We start from the raw sequence: 21,207 nt of genomic DNA on the forward strand, positions 1-21,207 counted from the left end.
TGAGGCAATAGTAGGTCAATAGCAGCAACATTCCGAGAACACAGCTGAGGCAATAACACGTCAATAGCAGCAACACTTCGAGAACACAGGTGACGCAATAACACGTCAATAGCAGCAATGCACCGAGAACACAGGTGAGGCAATAGCACGTCAATAGCAGCAATACGCCGAGAACACAGGTGAGGCAATAGCACGTAAATAGCAGCAACACTCTGAGAACACAGGTGAGGCAATAGCACGTCAATAGCAGCAACACTCAAGAACACAGGTGACGCAATAACACGTCAATAGCAGCAACAGGTGAGGCAATAGCACGTAAATAGCAGCAACACTCTGAGAACACAGGTGAGGCAATAGCACGTCAACAGCAGCAACACTCAAGAACACAGGTGAGGCAATAGCACATCAATAGCAGCAACAAGCCGAGAACACAGGTGAGGCAATAGCAGCAACACGCCAAAAACACAGGTGAGGCAACAGCACGTCAATAGCAGCAACACTCCGAGAACACAGGTGAGGTTATAACATATTAATAGCAGCAACACGCCAAGAACACGGGTGAGGCAATAGCTTGTCAATAGCAGCAACACTCCGAGAACACAGGTGAGGCAATAGCAGCAAAAGTCAGAGAGCACAGGTGAGGCAATAACACGTCAATAGGAGCAACATGCCGAGAACACAGGTGAGGCAATAACAAGTCAATAGCAGCCAGTCCTTGCGGCGGGGGTAGCATTCCACCCTTCTAGAGGGAGAAGACATGTAGTTACTGGTTTACCCAGTTAAAGTTAAGCAGAGCCTCAGCATCACAAAATGGATGCTGCTGCCACAGACACGAGTCTGACCTACTGTTGCTGGACGAAACTCCGGGAGGTGAGGCCTGGACAATAGGTTTCCTGTGCAAGGAGGTGCTGGCACCTCTCCAGATGGGCTTTTGTGTATTGGGGCAGGGAGGGCTGCATCCAGTGAATGCTTTCCAGACACTGCCTGGGGCACACAAGGTGCTCCATGCATTTCCCAGTTCAAACTGGTTGCTGGGGCACTCTGCCCCAGCTCTGGTGCGAAACTGGACAAAGGGAAAGAGGTGTAACCACCCCCTTCCCAGGTCCACCCATAGGAGGGACCGTAAGGGTAGTCCAACCCCTAAACTTAGTATAAGTATAGGAAACCAGTCAGTAGGACTTTAGATTACCCTGGACAAAACTTTGAAACATAAATCCTGGAACTTCGACATTCCATTTCGACTGGAAGATGGAAGACATCTTCCTTGTGGTCAAAAAGTGACCACCCTGTTCAAACCGACACCAACAGCAACTCTGCCGGTCTGCATTTTTGAGGCTCCCGCTGGATCCTGAAGAATCAGTGACACAGGACACAGACTTCCAGACATCTCTGACCCCGACCTTCACTCACAGCAAAGCTGAGGCCGTGGCGGACATGAGAGACGGGGGATCGGAACTCCTAGACATCCTGCATTTTGCAAGCTGCACTCACTTCACGAGGTAACTTGAAGTCATACATTGGGGTGCTTGAAGCCCTAGACCCAAGCACCATTTGCACCAAAGCTCGAAGTGTCCTAGTTTAAAAGGGTTCCATCGTAGTCCATCCGGAAGTGTCCTTAAATTGTAAATTTGTAACTTCTTTGTTTCCCTTAGAAAGTCAATGGTAACCAGCGGCTGTGTTTAGACACTGCACGCGTCTCCCCTGGGCCTCCTACTTCCTAACCTTTGGTTGTTTAGAGTAGCCCCAGCAATTCCACAGGCCCCAGGCCTGCTTTCTAATTCTCTCGTGATTCTTATACCACTATTTTAGTATATGGTTTGTGAGGCCCCTAGGGCATAACGTATACTGTGCAACTTATCGTATAGTAATTGAGTAACTTGTATTGTACTTTTACCTCTGACCTCATAAAGAGTGCAGAGGGGTTGTGTTTAGAATAAATACATATATATGTGATATATACCTTGTGTGGTGTCCTTTCATTTGGTACGCAAGGGATTATAATTGGTAAACAACTTGCTTAATACGCTCTCTGAGATCTTAGCCTGATGACTGCTGGTCCATGCTACCACTAGGATAGCTTTCTATAAGGTTGACTTTACAACCACCATCAATAAGGGTCGATTAGACTGGTGCAAGGTGCCCACTAAAACTAGTGGACATCATATGCCAGGCTAACTTCTCACACACTGGTGAGGCAATAACACGTCAATAGCAGCAACAGTCCGAGAACACAGGTGAGGCAATAACACGTCAATAGCAGCAACATGCCGAGAACACAGGTGAGGCAATGACATGTCAATAGCAGCAACACGCCGAGAACACAGGTGAGGCAATAGCACGTAAATAGCAGCAACACTCTGTGAACCCAGGTGAGGCAATAGCAAGTCAATAGCAGGAACACGCTGAGAACACAGGCGAGGCAATAGCACGTCAATAGCAGGAACACGCCGAGAACAAAGGTGAGGCAATAGCACGTCAATAGCAGCAACATGCCGAGAACACAGGTGAGGCCATGACATGTCAATAGCAGCAACACGCCGAGAACACAGGTGAGGCAATAGCACGTAAATAGCAGCAACACTCTGAGAACCCAGGAGAGGTAATAGCACGTCAATAGCAGGAACACGCTGAGAACACAGGCGAGGCAATAGCATGTCAATAGCAGGAACACACCGAGAACACAGGCGAGGCAATAGCACGTCAATAGCAACAACACTCCGAGAACACAGGTGAGGCAATAGCACGTCAATAGCAGCAACATTCCGAGAACACAGCTGAGGCAATAACACGTCAATAGCAGAAACATTCCGAGAACACAGGTGAGGCAATAACACGTCAATAGCACCAACACTCCGAGAACACAGGTGAGGCCATAGCACGTCAATAGCAGCAACCCTCAGGGAACACAATAGAGCCAATAGCACGTCAATAGCAGCAACACTCCAAGAACACAGGTGAGGCAATAGCAGCGACAAGCCAAGAACACAGGTGAGGTAATAGCACGTCAATAGCAGGAAAAGTTCGAGAACACAGGTGAGGCAATAGCACGTCAATAGCAGCAACACTCCGAGAACACATGTGAGGCAACAGCAGAAACACTCCAAGAGCACAGGTAACACAATATCACGTCAATAGCAGCAACACACCAAGAACACAGGTGAGGCAGTAACACGTCAATAGCAGCAACAATCCGAGAACACAGGTGAGGCAATAACACGTCAATAGTAGCAACACGCCGAGAACACTGGTGAGGCAATAACACGTCAATAGCTGCAACAGTCCGAGAACACAGGTGAGGCAATAACACGTCAATAGCAGCAACAGTCCCAGAACACAGGTGAGGCAATAGCACGTCAATGGCAGCAACACTCCAAGGACACAGGTGAGGCAATAGCACGTCAATAGCAGCAACACGCCGAGAACACAGGTGAGGCAATAACACGTCAATAGCAGCAACACTCAGAGAACACAGGTGAGGAAATAGCACGTCACTAGCAGCAACACGCCGAGAACACAGGTGAGGCAATAGCACGTCAATAGCAGCAACATGCCGAGAGCACAATTGAGGCAATAGCATGACAAGCAGCAACACTCCGAGAGCACAGTTGAGGCAATAACACGTCAATAGCTGAAACAGTCCGAGAACACAGGTGAGGCAATAACACGTCAATAGCGACATGCAGAGAACACAGGTGAGGCAATAACACGTTAATAGCAGCAGCCATGCCGAGAACTAAGGTGAGGTAATTACATGTGAATAGCAGCAACACTCAGAGAACACAGGTAAGGCAATAGCACGTCACTAGCAGCAACATGCAGAGAGCACAATTTAGGCAATAGCACGTCAATAGCAGCAACATGCCGAAAGCACAGGTGAGACAATAGCACGTCAATAGCAGCAACACTCCGAGAACACAGGTGAAGCAATAGCACGCCATTAGCAGCAACACAACGAGAACACAGGTGAGGTAATAATACGGTAATAGCAGGAACACGCCAAGAACACAGGTGAGGCAATAGCCCGTCAATAGCAGCAACACTCCGAGAACACAGGTGAGGCAATAGCAGCAACACTTCGAGAGCACAGTTGAGGCAATAACACGTGAATAGAAGCAACACTCCGAGAACACTGGGAAGACAATAACACGCCAATAGCGACATGCCGAGAACACAGGTGAGGCAATAGCTCGTCAATAGCAGGAGCATGGCGAGAACACAGGTGAGGCAATAGCACGTCAATAGTAGCAACACGCCGAGAACACAGGTGAGGCAATAGCACGTCAATAGCAGCAACACGCCGAGAACACAGGTGAGGCAATAGCACGTCAATAGCAGCAACACTCAGAGAACACAGGTGAGGCAATAGCAAGTCAATAGCAGCAACACGCCGAGAACACAGGTGAGGCAATAGCAGGTCAATAGCAGGAACACTCCGAGAACACTGGTGAGGCAATAGCACGTCAATAGCAGCAACATGCCGAGAGCACATTTGAGGCAATAGCACGTCAATAGCAGAAACACGCTGAGAGCACAGGTGAGGCAATAGCATGTCAATAGCAGCAACACGTCGAGAACACAGGTGAGGCAATAGCACGTCGATAGCAGTAATACTCAGAGAACACAGGTGAGGCAATAGCATGTCAATAGCAGCAACACTCCAAGAGCACAGGTGAGGTAATAACACGGTAATTGCAGGAACACGCCAAGAACACAGGTGAGGCAATAGCCCGTCAATAGCAGCAAAACACCGAGAACACAGGTGAGGCAGTAGCAGCAACACCCCAAGAGCGCAGTTGAGGCAATAACACGTGAATAGCAGCAACACGCTGAGAACACAAGTGAGGCACTAACACATCCATAGCAGCAACACTCCGAGAACACTGGTGAGGCAATAACACGTCAATAGCTGAAACAGTCCGAGAACACAGGTGAGGCAATAACACGTCAATAGCGACATGCCGAGAACACAGGTGAGGCAATAACACGTAAATAGCAGCAGCATGCCGAGAAAACAGGTGAGGTAATTACACGTGAATAGCAGCAACATTCCGGCAACACAGGTGAGGCAATAGCACGTCAATAGCAGCAGCATGCCGAGAACACAGGTGAGGCAATAACACGTCAATAGCTGTTGTTGTATTGCTTTATTTCGATATAAAAACATATCATAAAAGCATTGCATTACATTATATCAATTTAGTAAAACATTTAAACAATGGACAATAGAAAAACCTTCAGAAACAATTTAGCAATACAAGAATATAAAAACCTACGAATCTACAGAGGCTGTACGAAGATAAATAATTAGCCAAATCATAGGACTCTTACAGGCAAAAAGCACTTTACTGAATTAGTAGTTTCTTTGCAGATCTTATTCGCCAGGCCCAGCCCAAGAATTTTGCCATACAACAGGCAAAGAAGGGTCGGGCATCTGAACATAATATGCGTAGGGCTTCCAAGTGTGATCTAGTACCCAAGCTCCTACATAATGGCTTCAGCCATCTCGACCTGGGGGCCGCATACGCATGGCACTCAAACAGCAGATGGGCAATAGACTCCACCCTTAGGTCACAGAAGGGGCAATATGGTATGGTTTGCAATGGTGGTTTCCAGGTGGAAGTTAACAACCCTAATGGAAGGACTCCCACCCTAAATTTGAAGTACAATGATCTATCTCCAGCGTTGTGGATTAAGTCCAGGTAGGATTCTCTGAATGGGAGCTCCTTAAATAAAAGAAACTGGACAGCAGATTTACAATGGTTCGGATTGCACCGTCTCGCATTAGCCACCCATAACCAATAAGCCTTCTTCAGCGTTTGTTTAGAGGGTGCAATAGCACGTCAATAGCAGCAACATGCCGAGAGCACATTTGAGGCAATAGCACGTCAATAGCAGAAACACGCTGAGAGCACAGGTGAGGCAATAGCATGTCAATAGCAGCAACACGTCGAGAACACAGGTGAGGCAATAGCACGTCGATAGCAGTAATACTCAGAGAACACAGGTGAGGCAATAGCATGTCAATAGCAGCAACACTCCAAGAGCACAGGTGAGGTAATAACACGGTAATTGCAGGAACACGCCAAGAACACAGGTGAGGCAATAGCCCGTCAATAGCAGCAAAACACCGAGAACACAGGTGAGGCAGTAGCAGCAACACTCCGAGAGCGCAGTTGAGGCAATAACACGTCAATAGCAGCAACACGCTGAGAACACAAGTGAGGCACTAACACATCCATAGCAGCAACACTCCGAGAACACTGGTGAGGCAATAACACGTCAATAGCTGAAACAGTCCGAGAACACAGGTGAGGCAATAACACGTCAATAGCGACATGCCGAGAACACAGGTGAGGCAATAACACGTAAATAGCAGCAGCATGCCGAGAAAACAGGTGAGGTAATTACACGTGAATAGCAGCAACATTCCGGCAACACAGGTGAGGCAATAGCACGTCAATAGCAGCAGCATGCCGAGAACACAGGTGAGGCAATAACACGTCAATAGCTGTTGTTGTATTGCTTTATTTCGATATAAAAACATATCATAAAAGCATTGCATTACATTATATCAATTTAGTAAAACATTTAAACAATGGACAATAGAAAAACCTTCAGAAACAATTTAGCAATACAAGAATATAAAAACCTACGAATCTACAGAGGCTGTACGAAGATAAATAATTAGCCAAATCATAGGACTCTTACAGGCAAAAAGCACTTTACTGAATTAGTAGTTTCTTTGCAGATCTTATTCGCCAGGCCCAGCCCAAGAATTTTGCCATACAACAGGCAAAGAAGGGTCGGGCATCTGAACATAATATGCGTAGGGCTTCCAAGTGTGATCTAGTACCCAAGCTCCTACATAATGGCTTCAGCCATCTCGACCTGGGGGCCGCATACGCATGGCACTCAAACAGCAGATGGGCAATAGACTCCACCCTTAGGTCACAGAAGGGGCAATATGGTATGGTTTGCAATGGTGGTTTCCAGGTGGAAGTTAACAACCCTAATGGAAGGACTCCCACCCTAAATTTGAAGTACAATGATCTATCTCCAGCGTTGTGGATTAAGTCCAGGTAGGATTCTCTGAATGGGAGCTCCTTAAATAAAAGAAACTGGACAGCAGATTTACAATGGTTCGGATTGCACCGTCTCGCATTAGCCACCCATAACCAATAAGCCTTCTTCAGCGTTTGTTTAGAGGGTGCTGATCTGTTAACCCAAGCATCGCCTAGACCCAATTCATAGAGAAGCCGCTTAACCTCCCTGAACCAGGTTACCTTATGCCAGCTCGATAAGGATAGTAGTTCTCTTAAGGCATCGGCATAGCTGCACAGTTCTGGAACATTCCATATCCTGGCCCACAGTAAAAGGGGACGTAGCCTAGCTTGCTCACCTATTGGGTGTGTACCTGCATCAAGCAAGAGGGGGAGTGTAGGGGTACTGTGGGGTAACTTCATAAGATCCTTATGAAAGTTATTTTCGAGGCAGGTTAAGTAGTCAACTCTCTGTACACCCCACAGTTCCGCACCATACAAAGCTGCACTCACCACCCTTGCCCTGTAGATATCCAAAAGTGCCCCAATGGGTTTAAGAGATGAGGCGCGTTGTTCTTTAAGCAGAGCCCCTGCAACCCTCTTATGGGTCAGAAACACCTTTTGATGGTGTGCCTTCCAACTCATGGTGTCGCAGAGTCGTATACCCAGGTAGTCAAACTCTTTGACTCTTTCGAGAGGGACAGAGTCCAGAGCAGGGGGGATAACAGATTTCCTGGGGGGATTAATGACAAGGAATTTGGTCTTGCTTATATTTATGGACAGGCCCTTGCTGTCGCAGAAGGCCTTGAAACTAGAAAGCAACTTTTGAATGCCAGATGGAGATTTTGAGATCAGAAGGGTGTCATCCGCAAATAGGAGCGTTGGTATTTTCCTACCAGCCAGGGAAGGTGCATCAGATGTTGGTGGAGAAGATGCTCCACCACTCCGTTCACATAAAGAGAGAACAGAGTGGGGGCAAGCACACAGCCCTGGCGGACGCCCCTATCTACAGGGATACGAGATGTTTTTTCCCCCTGGAGACCCCATCTGATCTGGGCAAAGTTGCTTTCATGTAACTTAATAAGCAAGGCCAACAAATAGGGGGGTATACCCAACCCATCTAGGACATTCCACAATTGGGCTCGCAGGACCAGGTCGAAGGAAGTTCGCAAGTCTATAAAGACTAAATACAAGCTGCCCCCCCCAGTACGACCACTTTCCAATATAACATTAAGAAGCGGAATGTCTGCTCGATGGTACCTGTCCCTGTTCTAAAACCCGCCTGGAAATCTGACAAAACCTGATTTTCTTCCACCCACTGCAAGATCCTACCCAATACCACTTTGCCCGCAACTTTTTGGGTTGAGTCAAGCAGGCTAATTGGGCGATAATTAGCTGGGTCGTCCCGACAGCCTTTCTTAAAGATAGGGACGACCTCAGCGCCCCGCCAGGAGTCAGGAAGAGAGCATCCCAGAACAGCCGCATTCAAGAGAGAAGCGATTAATCTACTCCACAGTAATGGATTTATCTTCAACAGATCACCCGGAATTCCATCTGGGCCTGCAGCCTTATTGATTACAATACACTTAATCGCCCTTTCGACTTCCTTAATACTAAAGGGACAGTCATTAGTTGTAATAGTGTCTGGGGATCTGGCCAAAGGACCCATGCTTGGTTGAGGTTCACCCAATGGGACAGAGTAAAGATTGGAAAAGTGGACAAACCAAACATCACCAGGAATGTTACAGGTAAGTTGTAGATCGAGAGGCTTGTTCCTGGCTCTCAATAGATCCCAAAACTTCTTGGAATCTTTCATAGAGCTCGCCTCCATTAGCTCCCTCCAAAAGTTGTAATCATGGGCCTCCTTAGCCGTAGCCATAGTTTTTTTGTAGAATTGCCTCGCAGATCTAATGTTGGCAGGGTCCTTGGTCTTCACTGCAGAAATAAGTTCCCCCTTAGCAGCCCGACATTCAGTGGAGTACCACTTATCTCTTGCCTTAGAAGCACCTATCACTTGAAACCTCGCACTAGTTTGGGGAATGATAAACAGTTCGCTTAATGCAGCAGTAGTTTCTATAAATGTCGTTAAAACAGCTGCACTATTATTACCAGGCGCATCGAGATGTAGTCCCACCGCTGTCATTATGGACCCTGCTTGTACCATCCTTTCCTCATCCATTGCTGCTTTAGCCCATTTCAAACGCCTGCCACAGTTGGAGGGAACAACTTCGTGGGATGTTTTCCACAAGTGGGCAGACTTAGCTGGCTTCCTAACATGCCAAGGCGGGATGAGGGTTAGGGATAGAGGGTTGTGGTCACTATCACAGGATGCTATGACTTCCATGTCTTGCAGAAATGGCCAAAGGTTGTAATTCAACATGATGTAGTCTATTCTACAGGTGTGTCCCGTTCTGTTATAGGTGTGAACACCCATAAGGTCTGATTTGGATCGACCATTAGTTGGTCTCAGGTCATGTTCCATGCAGAGTGCATTGATGTCTATTGCACTCTGAGTCCATTTTCGAATTGGATCTAGGGTCAGAGTAGGGATGCCTCTCCTTGTATCCTCTTCCCATGAGTCGAGAATGTCCTCCCTCGCCAGTGGCTCAAAGCAGCAATTAAAGTCACCTCCAAGGAGCACATAGGAGTCAGTGCTACAAGCGATTAATTCACCATTTAATCCTGTGGAGGATAGCGATGATGCCCCACCCCTAGCCCCCCTTAGATAGAGATTAAAAACCTCTAGCTTCCTTCCCCCTTGGCAGCGTATTGTTATCCTCTGGAGGTCTGGAGAATGAGTGGTCTTTTGGCTTACACTTACACCTAGTGCGATGCTAACCCATATTAGAAGGCCGCCAGACGGGCGACCTTGGGAGGCTGGGACAAAGTAGGTTGTGAATCCTACTCTGTGCCTGGGTTCAAGGCACCATGTTTCTTGCAAAAGGCAGATGTTATAGGAGTCCAAGAAAACATTCCACTCAGGGATGTCAAAATTGCGGGCAAGTCCTGCCACATTCCAGCTTAAGATCTTTAACGGAGGATCGCCTGGGGTAATCAGCCTTGGTGGATTAACAACAGCAGCCGAATTGCATGCAAGGGTAGCCGGCCCTGCAGCCGCTCTATTAAACCTTTGCGGTGGCTTAGTCTGCTGTTGGTTAGGGGCCCTTGAAACTCCAGTTGGGTTCTCATCTAATAAAGGATTCTGAGTGGGTGACAAGGGAATTATAGGAGGTGAAACCAACAAGTGCACTGCATCATAGGATTCTGTTGAAGTGATCAATCCCTCCTCTATAGACAGAGCGTGTGGGATTCCTTCCAGAACAGGGTAAGTAGCAAGAGTAGGATCAATCAATGAAGAAAGAGAATCAATGGTCCCTAAGGCCTGTAGTGAAGAGGCCTTTTCCACTACTTCAGTGGTAGGTTGCCTTAAAAGTCAGTCTACCTCCTCAAGACCACCAAACCTATTCGAGGTTGAAAGGCCATTCCAGCTCGCAAAGGGATCTTGGTAGTTAATAGGGTGGCTCCTCCATGCGTGACGCTGTACCAAAGACCAGTCATCTTCCCGTGTATGTTTGGGGGGTGGTGGATAGAAAAAAGACAGAGGCCTAGGTATAACACGAGAACCTTCACCAGTGGGCCAAGAGCAAATGTGGTGTGCTGTATGTGGGTCCTCAAAGGTCACCACTATGCAGTCCCCAGCAGTGGTTTTCTTTGTAGTGCCCACCCAGGGGACACGACGCACCATCAGGACTCTGCTCTTCCGGCCGTTGGGAATTGGGCGGTTCACATTGAGCCAGTGCATTATCTTATTCTTCAGAGACCAGTGGTTTTCGTAATGACCATTTTCAATCTGGGACACGCCCGTCAATACAGCCACATAATCGTTAGCCTCTGGAGGAAGATCAATGTAGCCCCCTCTAAAATTATTCTTAACAGGAGGGCCCCGGGACTGTTGGTAGGGAGCTTCGCTAGGAGGAGGTCTAGGAGGAGGACCTATGGTAGACTTTGAGGATGATTGAAGCGAGGGACGCTTGGGAACCATAGGTTTGGGATCAGTGGTAGTTTGATTCGCACCCAAGGTTCGCGGTTTGGGAACTGGGCGTACAGGAGCTGGTACTGGGAGAGGAAGATGTGGGGCTTGTGGTATTGGGTCCTCTACCGCAAGGCCCTGATTTTCAAGACTTCTCAAGCCAAGAGTGGCCAAAGCAATAATGCTTTTTTCCATCTCCAGCAAGTTGTTTTCGATGCTTGAGAGTCTGAGAGCAAGGGGAGAAAGAAGTTTCTTAAGTGTTTCCCAAACTAAACCTATGAATTCCCCATCCTTCCCTTCCCGACCCTCATCATGTATGCCCTCATCCTCTACAGTAGTAGTGGTAAGATCAAAAGCTGTCCCCTCATTGGCTCCCTCTCGATGTGACTGTTCCCTAAGAATAGACCCTTCTATAACATTGGGTGCTGGTACACTGGACAGTTTCAACTGTTGGGCCACCGCTATTTTAGCCTTCTTACGAGAGTAAGCAGACCGGGAATTCCTTTTCCTTTTGGGTAGTTTTCCATTATTGTTAATATAGCTCTTAGATGAGTTAAAAGTTACTGGGGCGGGAAAGTTGGAGCTAACATCCTGTTTACCCTTATGTAACTTTAAGATTTCCGGAGTTGGAAAATTAGGGCTAACATTCTGCTTAGGAGTTATTACAGGCAAAATCAGTTCGCCAGTGTGGATAACAGGCCCTGGGGCTGGAGAAGGAGATTGTGGAATCGGGGTCTGATGGACATCTACCTGCGTGACTAAACGTTTAGAGATGGCGGGACGCTTCGGGGTGACCACAGTAGCTATATGGCCCAGTGAGGATTTTTTAGAGACTGCAATGACCTCGGATAGTCTTCTGGCGGCAGCCAATTCCAAGGAGACGCGAGTCTGAAGTTTAGAAATTTCTTGGTCAATGGCAAGATTGGTACGTGTGATGAAGTCATCCATGGGGCCACTGATTGATGAGCCTCCCTTAATGGCCTTACTACGAGTTAGCCTGGTGCACATAGTTAGACAGCAACAGGAACCAGGGTGAACCTCCTAACCTAAAACTATAAAAAACACAAAGGATCACCTGTTTAAAACCCAATTAGTCAATGACGAGAAGTGGGCGAAAGAAGGTGGGCCAGTCCAGTCCTCTCAGTCCTCGAACGGCCTCAAACGGCCCGCTCTTAGCCCGGTCTTCGCCCCGAGCTGCGTCCCGCGCTGCGGGAGTAAGAGGTTATAATATAGGGGACGTGTTGGGCGTGGGGCGGGCCAGCAGGGAGAGCGGACCGGATGCTGATCTCCGTGGTCTCGCAGGGACTCCTGGTAGTTGGAGTCCCCTGCACACTCGCAGCCCCGCCGAGCCTCACGCCCAGCCGCCTTGCCACCTAAAGGTCCAAGCCCTGCGCACTCCCGTGCGATGCGGCACCCGCGAAGCGGGTGCGGCGAGGTGTAGGCGAAGTAGCAGGGAAAAATGCCGTCTGAAAAGGTAGCCTCTGTGGATGCAGATATGTCAGGAATCCCGCTCGAGTGAGGTGCTGGGCGCCTTAACTACCCTCAGGTGGGCGTGGGGCGGGCCAGCAGGGAGAGCGGACCAGATGCTGATCTCCGTGGTCTCGCAGGGACTCCTGGTAGTAGGAGTCCCCTGCACACTCGCAGCCCCGCCGAGCCTCACGCCCAGCCGCCTTGCCACCTAAAGGTCCAAGCCCTGCGCACTCCCGTGCGATGCGGCACCCGCGAAGCGGGTGCGGCGAGGTGTAGGCGAAGTAGCAGGGAAAAATGCCGTCTGAAAAGGTAGCCTCTGTGGATGCAGATACGTCAGGAATCCCGCTCGAGTGAGGTGCTGGGCGCCTTAACTACCCTCAGGTGGGCGTGGGGCGGGCCAGCAGGGAGAGCGGACCGGATGCTGATCTCCGTGGTCTCGCAGGGACTCCTGGTAGTTGGAGTCCCCTGCACACTCGCAGCCCCGCCGAGCCTCACGCCCAGCCGCCTTGCAACCTAAAGGTCCAAGCCCTGCGCACTCCCGTGCGATGCGGCACCCGCGAAGCTGGTGCGGCGAGGTGTAGGCGAAGTAGCAGGGAAAAATGCCGTCTGAAAAAGTAGCCTCTTTGGATGCAGATACGTCAGGAATCCCGTCAATAGCAGCAACACTCAGAGAACACAGGTGAGGCAATAGCAGGTCAATAGCAGCAACACGTTGAGAACACAGGTGAGGCAATAGCACGTCACTAGCAGCAATACGCCCAGAACACAGGTGAGGCAATAACACGTCAATAGCAGAAACATTACGAGAACACAGGTGAGGCAAGAACACGTCAAGAGCACCAACATTCCGAGAACACAGGTGAGGCAATAGCACGTCAATAACAGCAACACGCCGAGAACACCGGTGAGGCAATTACAAGTCAATAGCAGCAGCATGCTGAGAACACAGGTGAGGTAATTATACATGAATAGCAGCAACATGCCGAGAACACAAATGAGGCTATAACACGTCAATAGCAGCAACACTCAGAGAACACAGGTGAGGCAATAGCACATCAATAGCAGCAACACGCCGAGAACACAGGTGAGGCAATAACACGTCAATAGCAGAAACATTACGAGAACACAGATGAGGCAATAACACGTCAATAGCACCAACATTCCGAGAACACAGGTGAGGCAATAGCACATCAATAGCAGCAACACGCCGAGAACACGGGTGAGGCAATAGCACGTCAATAGCAGCAACACGCCGAGAACACAGGTGAGGCAATAACAAGTCAATAGCAGAAACATTACGAGAACACAGGTGAGGCAATAACACGTCAATAGCAGCAACAGTCCCAGAACACAGGTGAGGCGGTAACATGTCAAAAGCAGCAACATGCCGAGAACACAGGTGAGGCAATAGCACGTCAATGGCAGCAACATGCCGAGAACACGGGTGAGGCAATAACATGTCAATAGCAGCCACATGCCAAGAACACAGGTGAGGCAATTACACGTCAATAGCAGCAGCATGCTGAGAACACAGGTGAGGTAATTACACATGAATAGCAGCAACATGCCGAGAACACAGGTGAGGCAATAACACGTCAATAGCAGCAACACTCAGAGAACACAGGTGAGGCAATAGCAGGTCAATAGCAGCAACACGTTGAGAACACAGGTGAGGCAATAGCACATCAATAGCAGCAACACGCCGAGAACACAGGTGAGGCAATAACACGTCAATAGCAGAAACATTACGAGAACACAGGTGAGGCAATAACACGTCAATAGCATCAACATTCCGAGAACACAGGTGAGGCAATAGCACATCAACAGCAGCAACACGCCGAGAACAAAGGTGAGGCAATAAGACGTCAATAGCAGCAACACGCAGAGAACACAGGTGAGGCAATAGCACGTCAACAGCACCAACATTCCGAGAACACAGGTGCAGCAAAAGCACGTCAATAGCAGCAACATGCCGAGAACACAGGTGAGGCAATTACACGTCAATAGCAGCAACATGCCAAGAACACAGGTGAGGCAATAACACGTCAATAGCAGCAACATGCCAAGAACACAGGTGAGGCAATTACACCTCAATAGCAGCAACACGCCGAGAACACAGGTGAGGCAATAAGACGTCAATAGCAGCAACACGCAGAGAACACAGGTGAGGCAATAGCACGTCAACAGCACCCAACATTCCGAGAACACAGGTGCAGCAAAAGCACGTCAATAGTAGCCAAGAACACAGGTGAGGCAATTACACGTCAGTAGCAGCAGCACGCCGAGAGCACAATTGAGGCACTAGCACGGCAATAGCAGCAACACTCCGAGAACACAGGTGAGGCAATAGCACGGCAAAAGCAGCAACACTCCGAGAACACAGGTGAGGCAATAACACGTCAATAGCAGCAACACGCCGAAAACATAGGTGAGGCAATAACACGTCAATAGCGACATGCCGAGAACACAGGTGTGGCAATAACACGTCAATAGCGACATGCCGAGAACACAGGTGAGGCAGTAACACGTCAGGGACAGTGATCTTCTGTGTGGGAAGGACAGGCCCACACCAAGGCAGGGGTGTGGTGCAGGCTCTGCGGTGCAAGGGCCCCCGAATTTTTTGGCACCCCGCTTGACCTTGAAGGGGGCCTCATTCAGCCCAAGTTGAAATAAATATCTGTGAGAAATGCAAAAGGCAAGGCCCCCTCTTCACGCTCTCCACTGAACCAAGGCAATATGAGTGCGGTTGTAAAGTGTTATATTGTGTGTACCATCTTTATGTTTTGGAGTGCCAGTCCCCCGCCGAGGGGCCCCGAGTCAGCAGCACTGCCTGCCCCGGCTCCCCGAGAGGGCCTTCCACGGACGGCTCAGGGCCCCGCGCTTGGAAGGGGGCTCAGGCTGGCGTGTTTGCCGTCTCCATGAGGCCGACGCCATATAATACGAGGAATCTTAAAGGCCGGTGGCGCCAAAAGGAGAAGGGGCCGCGGAAGGAGGCGGGCGGGGGCCGGGGGCGCAAGATGGGAGTGGGAAGGGCAGTCTCATGGGTCGAACCATCAGACACTCGACCACAGTGCCACTGTCAGCGCCCCCGCGCCGGACCACACTACTACCCCGTGACATCTCGTGGGGGGTCACCGGGACTGCTGTTGGGGCACCGCACCCCTAAGTCGTGTTGGGGTCTTCGATGGATACAGACATTGGGCACGTTTCAGGAGTCAAAACCACTGGCACCGCGCAAGGCGTGAAGCCCCCGACCTGGAGGGGAGTCTCCGAGCACTTTGTGGAGGACTTCTTGAAGGAAACATTTGGGGGGGAAACCCCCCCTCAATCTACAGCCACGCGTCTTCACCTGGCCTTAGTTTGTCGCAGAAGGCGATGGAAATCAACACGCCACCTCTGATTCGCTTTTAGTTTTTGTATTTTTTTCTTTTATTTGAAAAGCTGACGAAGTAAAAAAAAAGTTTGTATTTTGTTTGGGAGCGGTTCAGAAAAGTTGATTTCGAGCGCGCTGTGAATGAAAAAAGGGTCAACTGTCCAAAAGCAAGTGCAGAACTGGATAAAAGTCGAAAGAATGACGGTTTTTCTATTTTTTTTCTTTTTATACTAATCTCATTATTGGATTGTAAAGGGTTGGAAAGAATTTGACTCAGTTTGGAACGTTTGGAACAAGAGTGCTTGGATTTTATTTTACCCCCCCCCCCCCCAATTGGAGGCACAGACTTTTTATTGACTACTGATTCGTCTTACCTCATCATGTTTTAGGTAATGGGGGGCAGACCTGCTTGGCGTTCCTCATTCTGAGGGTTGCGGGGTCTGGTCAATTTCTCTCCACAAGTAGAAGACTCCACCCAAATCAGCCCACAGGCTGCTCCAAAAAGCAGCCCACAGCTGGAATTGAGATACTGGCCCCTCGGGCATTGCCCGAGTGCCCGCGTTACCAATCCGACGCTGACGGAAGGTCTTGTTTCGGCGAGGGTTATGGAACACCAGTCGCTCTCCACCTATTGGAGGGTGGTGCCCGTGCCAGCGTGTGCCTGGTGGATGGGTGCATTGTCATTGTACGCCCTTCGGAGGGTAGCCGCGCTGCACACGGCCAAGGCGGACCACGCAATGAGGATCTTGTATATTGTCGTCTTCACCCTGGTGATGGTCTCCCCATCATCACAGTCAGTTTCCTGGATGTAAGTATCTGCAGGTCTCAAAGCCCACTCCAATCCAACTTACACCATAACTGGGTATCTCATCGCTAGGAGCCCCGTGCTAGTCAATTTCCTAGGTGACCACCAAAGACCTTCATAAAGGTGCTGAGGGTTCCTCCCTGGGAAGGGTGGGATGGTCTCCTCTTGACGGTCTGAAGGGCCTGAGCGTTCCCTTCTTGGCAAGAGCTGAGCGTTCCATTCCCCTGGGAAGAGCTGAGCATTCCAGTCCCCTGGAAAGAGCTGAGCATGCTCGTCCCTTGAGAAGAGCTGAACATTCTGGTGCTCTGAGAAGAGCTGAATGTTCCAGTCCCTTGGAAAGAGCTGAGCATGCTCGTACCTTGGGAAGAGGTGTGCGTTCTTCCCTGGGAAGAGCTCAGCATTCCACCCTTGGAAGAGGTGATCCTTCCACTCTGGTAAGAGCTGAACATTCTACCATGGGAAGAGGTGAACTTTCTTCACTGGTAAGAGCTGAGCATTCCACCCTGGGAAGAGGTGACCCTTCCTCCCTGGTAAGAGCTGAACATTCCACCCTGGGAAGAAGTGAACTTTTTTCACTGGTAACAGCTGGGTGTTCCTCCCTGAGTAGAGATGAGTGTTCCTCCCTGGGAAGAGCGGAGCATTCCATCCTGGGAAGAGGTTACCCTTCCTCCTTGGTAAGAGCTGACCATTACTCCCAGGGAAGGGCTTAGTCTTCCCCTTCGGATGGACCCCAACACCAACTTTCCTGGTGTCCCACCAAAGGAAGCCTTGCTCAGCACTGAACTGGTTTCCTTTGCTGGGGTGTACAGTTCCTCCACTCACATCCTTAATTCCCATTACACTGGGGTATTCATTAGCTCCATTAACTCTGGCTCTCTCAGTGGGATTGTCCACTGCTAGCTTCTTTGTAATGCCTCCTGCTGGAATGGTTTTTCCACAACAGTGTCCAATCACACTATGAGTTTGTTTAGTCTGAAGTGATAGGGTGAAATGCAGTTATTGATTTTAGTCTAGGGTAAGGCGGCTTAAGAGGTTTGTTGAGCTCCCTCTGACTAGTGCTATTTGATGCTTGTTTCATGTCCTAAGATGAGGAGGGTTGAAGGGGTTGTACGTTTTTGTCGATGAAGTGTATTGAGGGGTTTATTCGGTTCCCTACAGTGAGTTAGCTTGAGACATTTGTTGCATCTGCCAAGATGAGATAGATTGAGGGTTGACTTCCTTACAGTGTGATGTACTCAGAGGTCAGTTTTGTTGGATGTTACACAAGGGTGGTGTAGAGGTCTGCTGAGTCTATTAGGATGAGTTATGTTAATTGATGCATGAAGTGGTCAGTGGTTCCATAGACCAAGAGGTTTGTTAAGTGTCTCAAGATGAAATTGGTTGAGAGGTTTGAGTTCAATAACGTGCAATGGGAAACATCCTTTACGATGCAAATTTTACCACGCAGTGCCTTTACAACGCAGGTTTTTCAACGCAAGTCATTACAACGAATTGCGCTGGGGCGCTCTAGGATAGGTAATAGTTTAATTTACTATCCTACACCTTCTCTACTATCCACGCGGACTGGAGTTGGAATAGTAAATTAAACTATTCACTATCCAGCACCCCCCAACGCAAGTCGTTGTAACGACTTGAGTTGAAAAACCTGCGTTGTAAAAGCATGCGTGGTAAAAGCATGCGTTGTAACAACGTACATCCACGTGCAATGTACTGCAAGGTTTATTGGTTCTGCAGTGATTAGGTGGGATGAGGGTTTTTTTAAGTTTCCTCTGAGGATTATGTTGTGAGGTTTATTGAGTGAGCGGCAGTGTAGTAGTCTGAAAGACTGTTGAGTGCCCTAAGTTGAGATCCTAGGATGAGACAGACTGAGAGGTTTGAGTCCCCTTCAGTGAGATGTACTGAAAGGTTTTTTGTACTGACAGTGATGAGGTGAGTTGGGAGGTTTGTTGATTCTTTACACCGAGGTATGTTCGTGGATTCGTTGAGTGCGGTTTGATATGGTAGAGTTAAAGGTTTATTGAGTGCCATAGGTTAAGATGGAATGGTAGGTTTGTTGACAGCCCTGTGGGGAGATGTATTCAGCAGTTTGTTGATTGAAAGAATGGGGATGGGCCAGTTTCAAAGCGCTTTCACTGTATTTTTCCTCCTCAAACTCAGCATCAAAAGATTGTTGGCTAATGATTGCCATATGGATGCCCATCACCTTGTGGGCATGAATCAAGTGGGTTGGTGGGAATACTCTGTTTCTCTTGAGGTTGCCTGAAGTGGCATTATCTTTGATGGAATTCCCCTAATTGTATGAGAGGGCAGTCGTTTTTTTTGACGGGGGTTCACTCCATCCCACAGTTGCATTTACTCTGTTCTCTTTTCTGGTGAAGCAACTTCTCTGCTGCTATAGCCTCATCTCATCTATTTGAAAGGGCAATCACCCGTCCCTCTTGTTTGAAGAGGGCTCAGTCCTCCACATTTGAGGATGTAGTTTGACAGAAACATCACATTTTGTTTGGGCATTTTACTCCATGTCATGGATGCATCCTATTTGCTGAGATGAGCTAAGCTGCCCTGCACTGCTGACCACTGCACAGTTTCCAGGGTCTTGTGTCCTCATATGCAATACGTACTTTTACTTGGCCAGGTGGTGTTTTTTGTCTTAGTTCATTATTTCCCCCTCCAGACCTGTACACCCTCTCTTCTAGGGTGGTCCTCATGCTCCACATCATATGTGGGATATTTTTCTGCGCCATGTTGGCCAATTCTCTCTTCTGAGGATGAAAGTGCACCTCTCACAATAGACTGTCCCCTCTGTAGGATGACTAAGTCCTTCATGGTGCGTTTTCGTGCAATATTTCTCTTGAAATGATAGGCTTTTTCCCCTCTAAGGCCCAGATGTAGGTAAATCTGATTTACCGACTCTAGAATAACCAATTTTACCGATTCGGTATTCTAGATTCGGTAAATCAGATGTAGGTAAAAATTCGGTAATATTTACAGAATCTGTATGATTCGGTAATTACCGAATCAGTATTTACCGATTCGGTAATTGCCATTGATTCCTATGGGCCTACAGGCCCCCTACATCTCCATTTGCAAATACCGGTCGGTAACGGCCGAAATCGGCCGTTACCGACCGGTATTTACCGACCTACATCTGGCTCCTAGATCCCCACTACACAGATGATGTGGGAGCTTCCCCCATACAGAATCCTTGATTAATTCATATCACCAGAAGTATAAATGCTCTTTCTTCTACAGGGGGTGGTTCCTATTCTACATGCCTAAGTACACTTTGTGAGGGTTGGCTGAGGACTCCTCAAACCTTAGGGGACTAGTTTCCCCTTCTAACCATGCCTTAATTTTTGCTGCTGTTGCTGGTTATTTCCTCTGCTCAGGTGTGCCTTTTTGCACTTTAATGTGCTAAGTAACCTCTACTGGCTTGCTTCATGAGTGATACTTCATGGGTAACGGGTCTCTTCTCCTCTGCTGAGTGCACTGAACTGACTTTCATGGATAGTTTGGGGTTTCCCAGTAGGCTGTGGAGAACCTCTTATGAAAGTGAGTTCAGCGGACTCCCGTGGGTTTATGAATTTCCGCATATAATAATAATGATAATACTGAATTTTCTAAAGTGCGAACAGCTACCTCACATGGAGGTGTCCCGGCACTAAGTGAGTAGCTAGATGTAAGAGGGGAAGAAGTTGATAACTCTTACTCAGATGGCTCGACTTGACAGTCAATGCTGTGGGTCGGTAGGGGTGGATTAAATAATGCTTGTATAAGCGTATTTACTTGACATCCATTGATGTGCTGTTTGTTTCATATTGGTTAGTTTAGGACCACTTGCAGAAATGGATCCAGTTGCCTGCCTCCTATGAAGGATGTTGAAGTTTCCTCTGAAGGTTGGCTGAATGTGGTTTGTGGAAATTGATTGAGTTAACTCTTGGGTCTAGTTGTGGTGTTCCCTTTCCCTGATGCTTTGAGCGCCTCACTGTAGATTGATTGAGCACTATATGAGAAGAAGGACAAATTGGCTTTTATCTGTGGTTTGGGGTTTCCCTGTTGGTCTTGTAATGGATGAGATGATGCTGTTGTGTGGGTATTTCCCAAAAGAGTTGCTCAGTACTCCTGTAGAAGAAAGTTCAAGTTACTACTACATTTGTGGTTTGAAGACGCTATGTAGAAAATGGTTAAGATGGCTTTGCTTTAACAATGGCACCTGGGTTTTTCTTTAGGTAGGTGGCATTGGTGAAAGAGGAATGAGTTGATTTCATGGATGAATTGGGTGTTTGCCTGTAAATTGTTTGCGGGAGCTTTGCAGAGGTTGGTTGTGGTGATTATCCTTAATGTTGGAGTGTACTCTTCAATTGGTTATTTGCGTATTTCTGTGCAGGCTTGTAGATTAACTTATACAAATGAACTTGTATTGTTTGTGTGTTTCTATATAGACTGGTTTAGTGCTCTTTAGCAATACTCTCAACGATGATAAAGGTGT

At 48.4% G+C, this 21,207-nt stretch overlaps 1 protein-coding gene across 1 annotated transcript in view; it reads left to right on the forward strand.

Moving 5' to 3' along the window:
* Window positions 1–13,139: 13,139 nt before the first annotated feature.
* Window positions 13,140–21,207, forward strand: part of LOC144768944 (protein Wnt-4-like) — a 34,422-nt gene continuing 26,354 nt past the window's right edge. The window contains exon 1 of the mRNA XM_078652947.1: window positions 13,140–13,219. Within this exon, the coding sequence (XP_078509073.1) occupies window positions 13,140–13,219 (80 nt within the window). The remainder of the gene's footprint in view (window positions 13,220–21,207) is intronic.

This window comes from Lissotriton helveticus, chromosome 7, assembly GCF_964261635.1.
Source record: "Lissotriton helveticus chromosome 7, aLisHel1.1, whole genome shotgun sequence".
In the NCBI taxonomy this organism is placed as follows: Eukaryota; Metazoa; Chordata; class Amphibia; order Caudata; family Salamandridae; genus Lissotriton; species Lissotriton helveticus.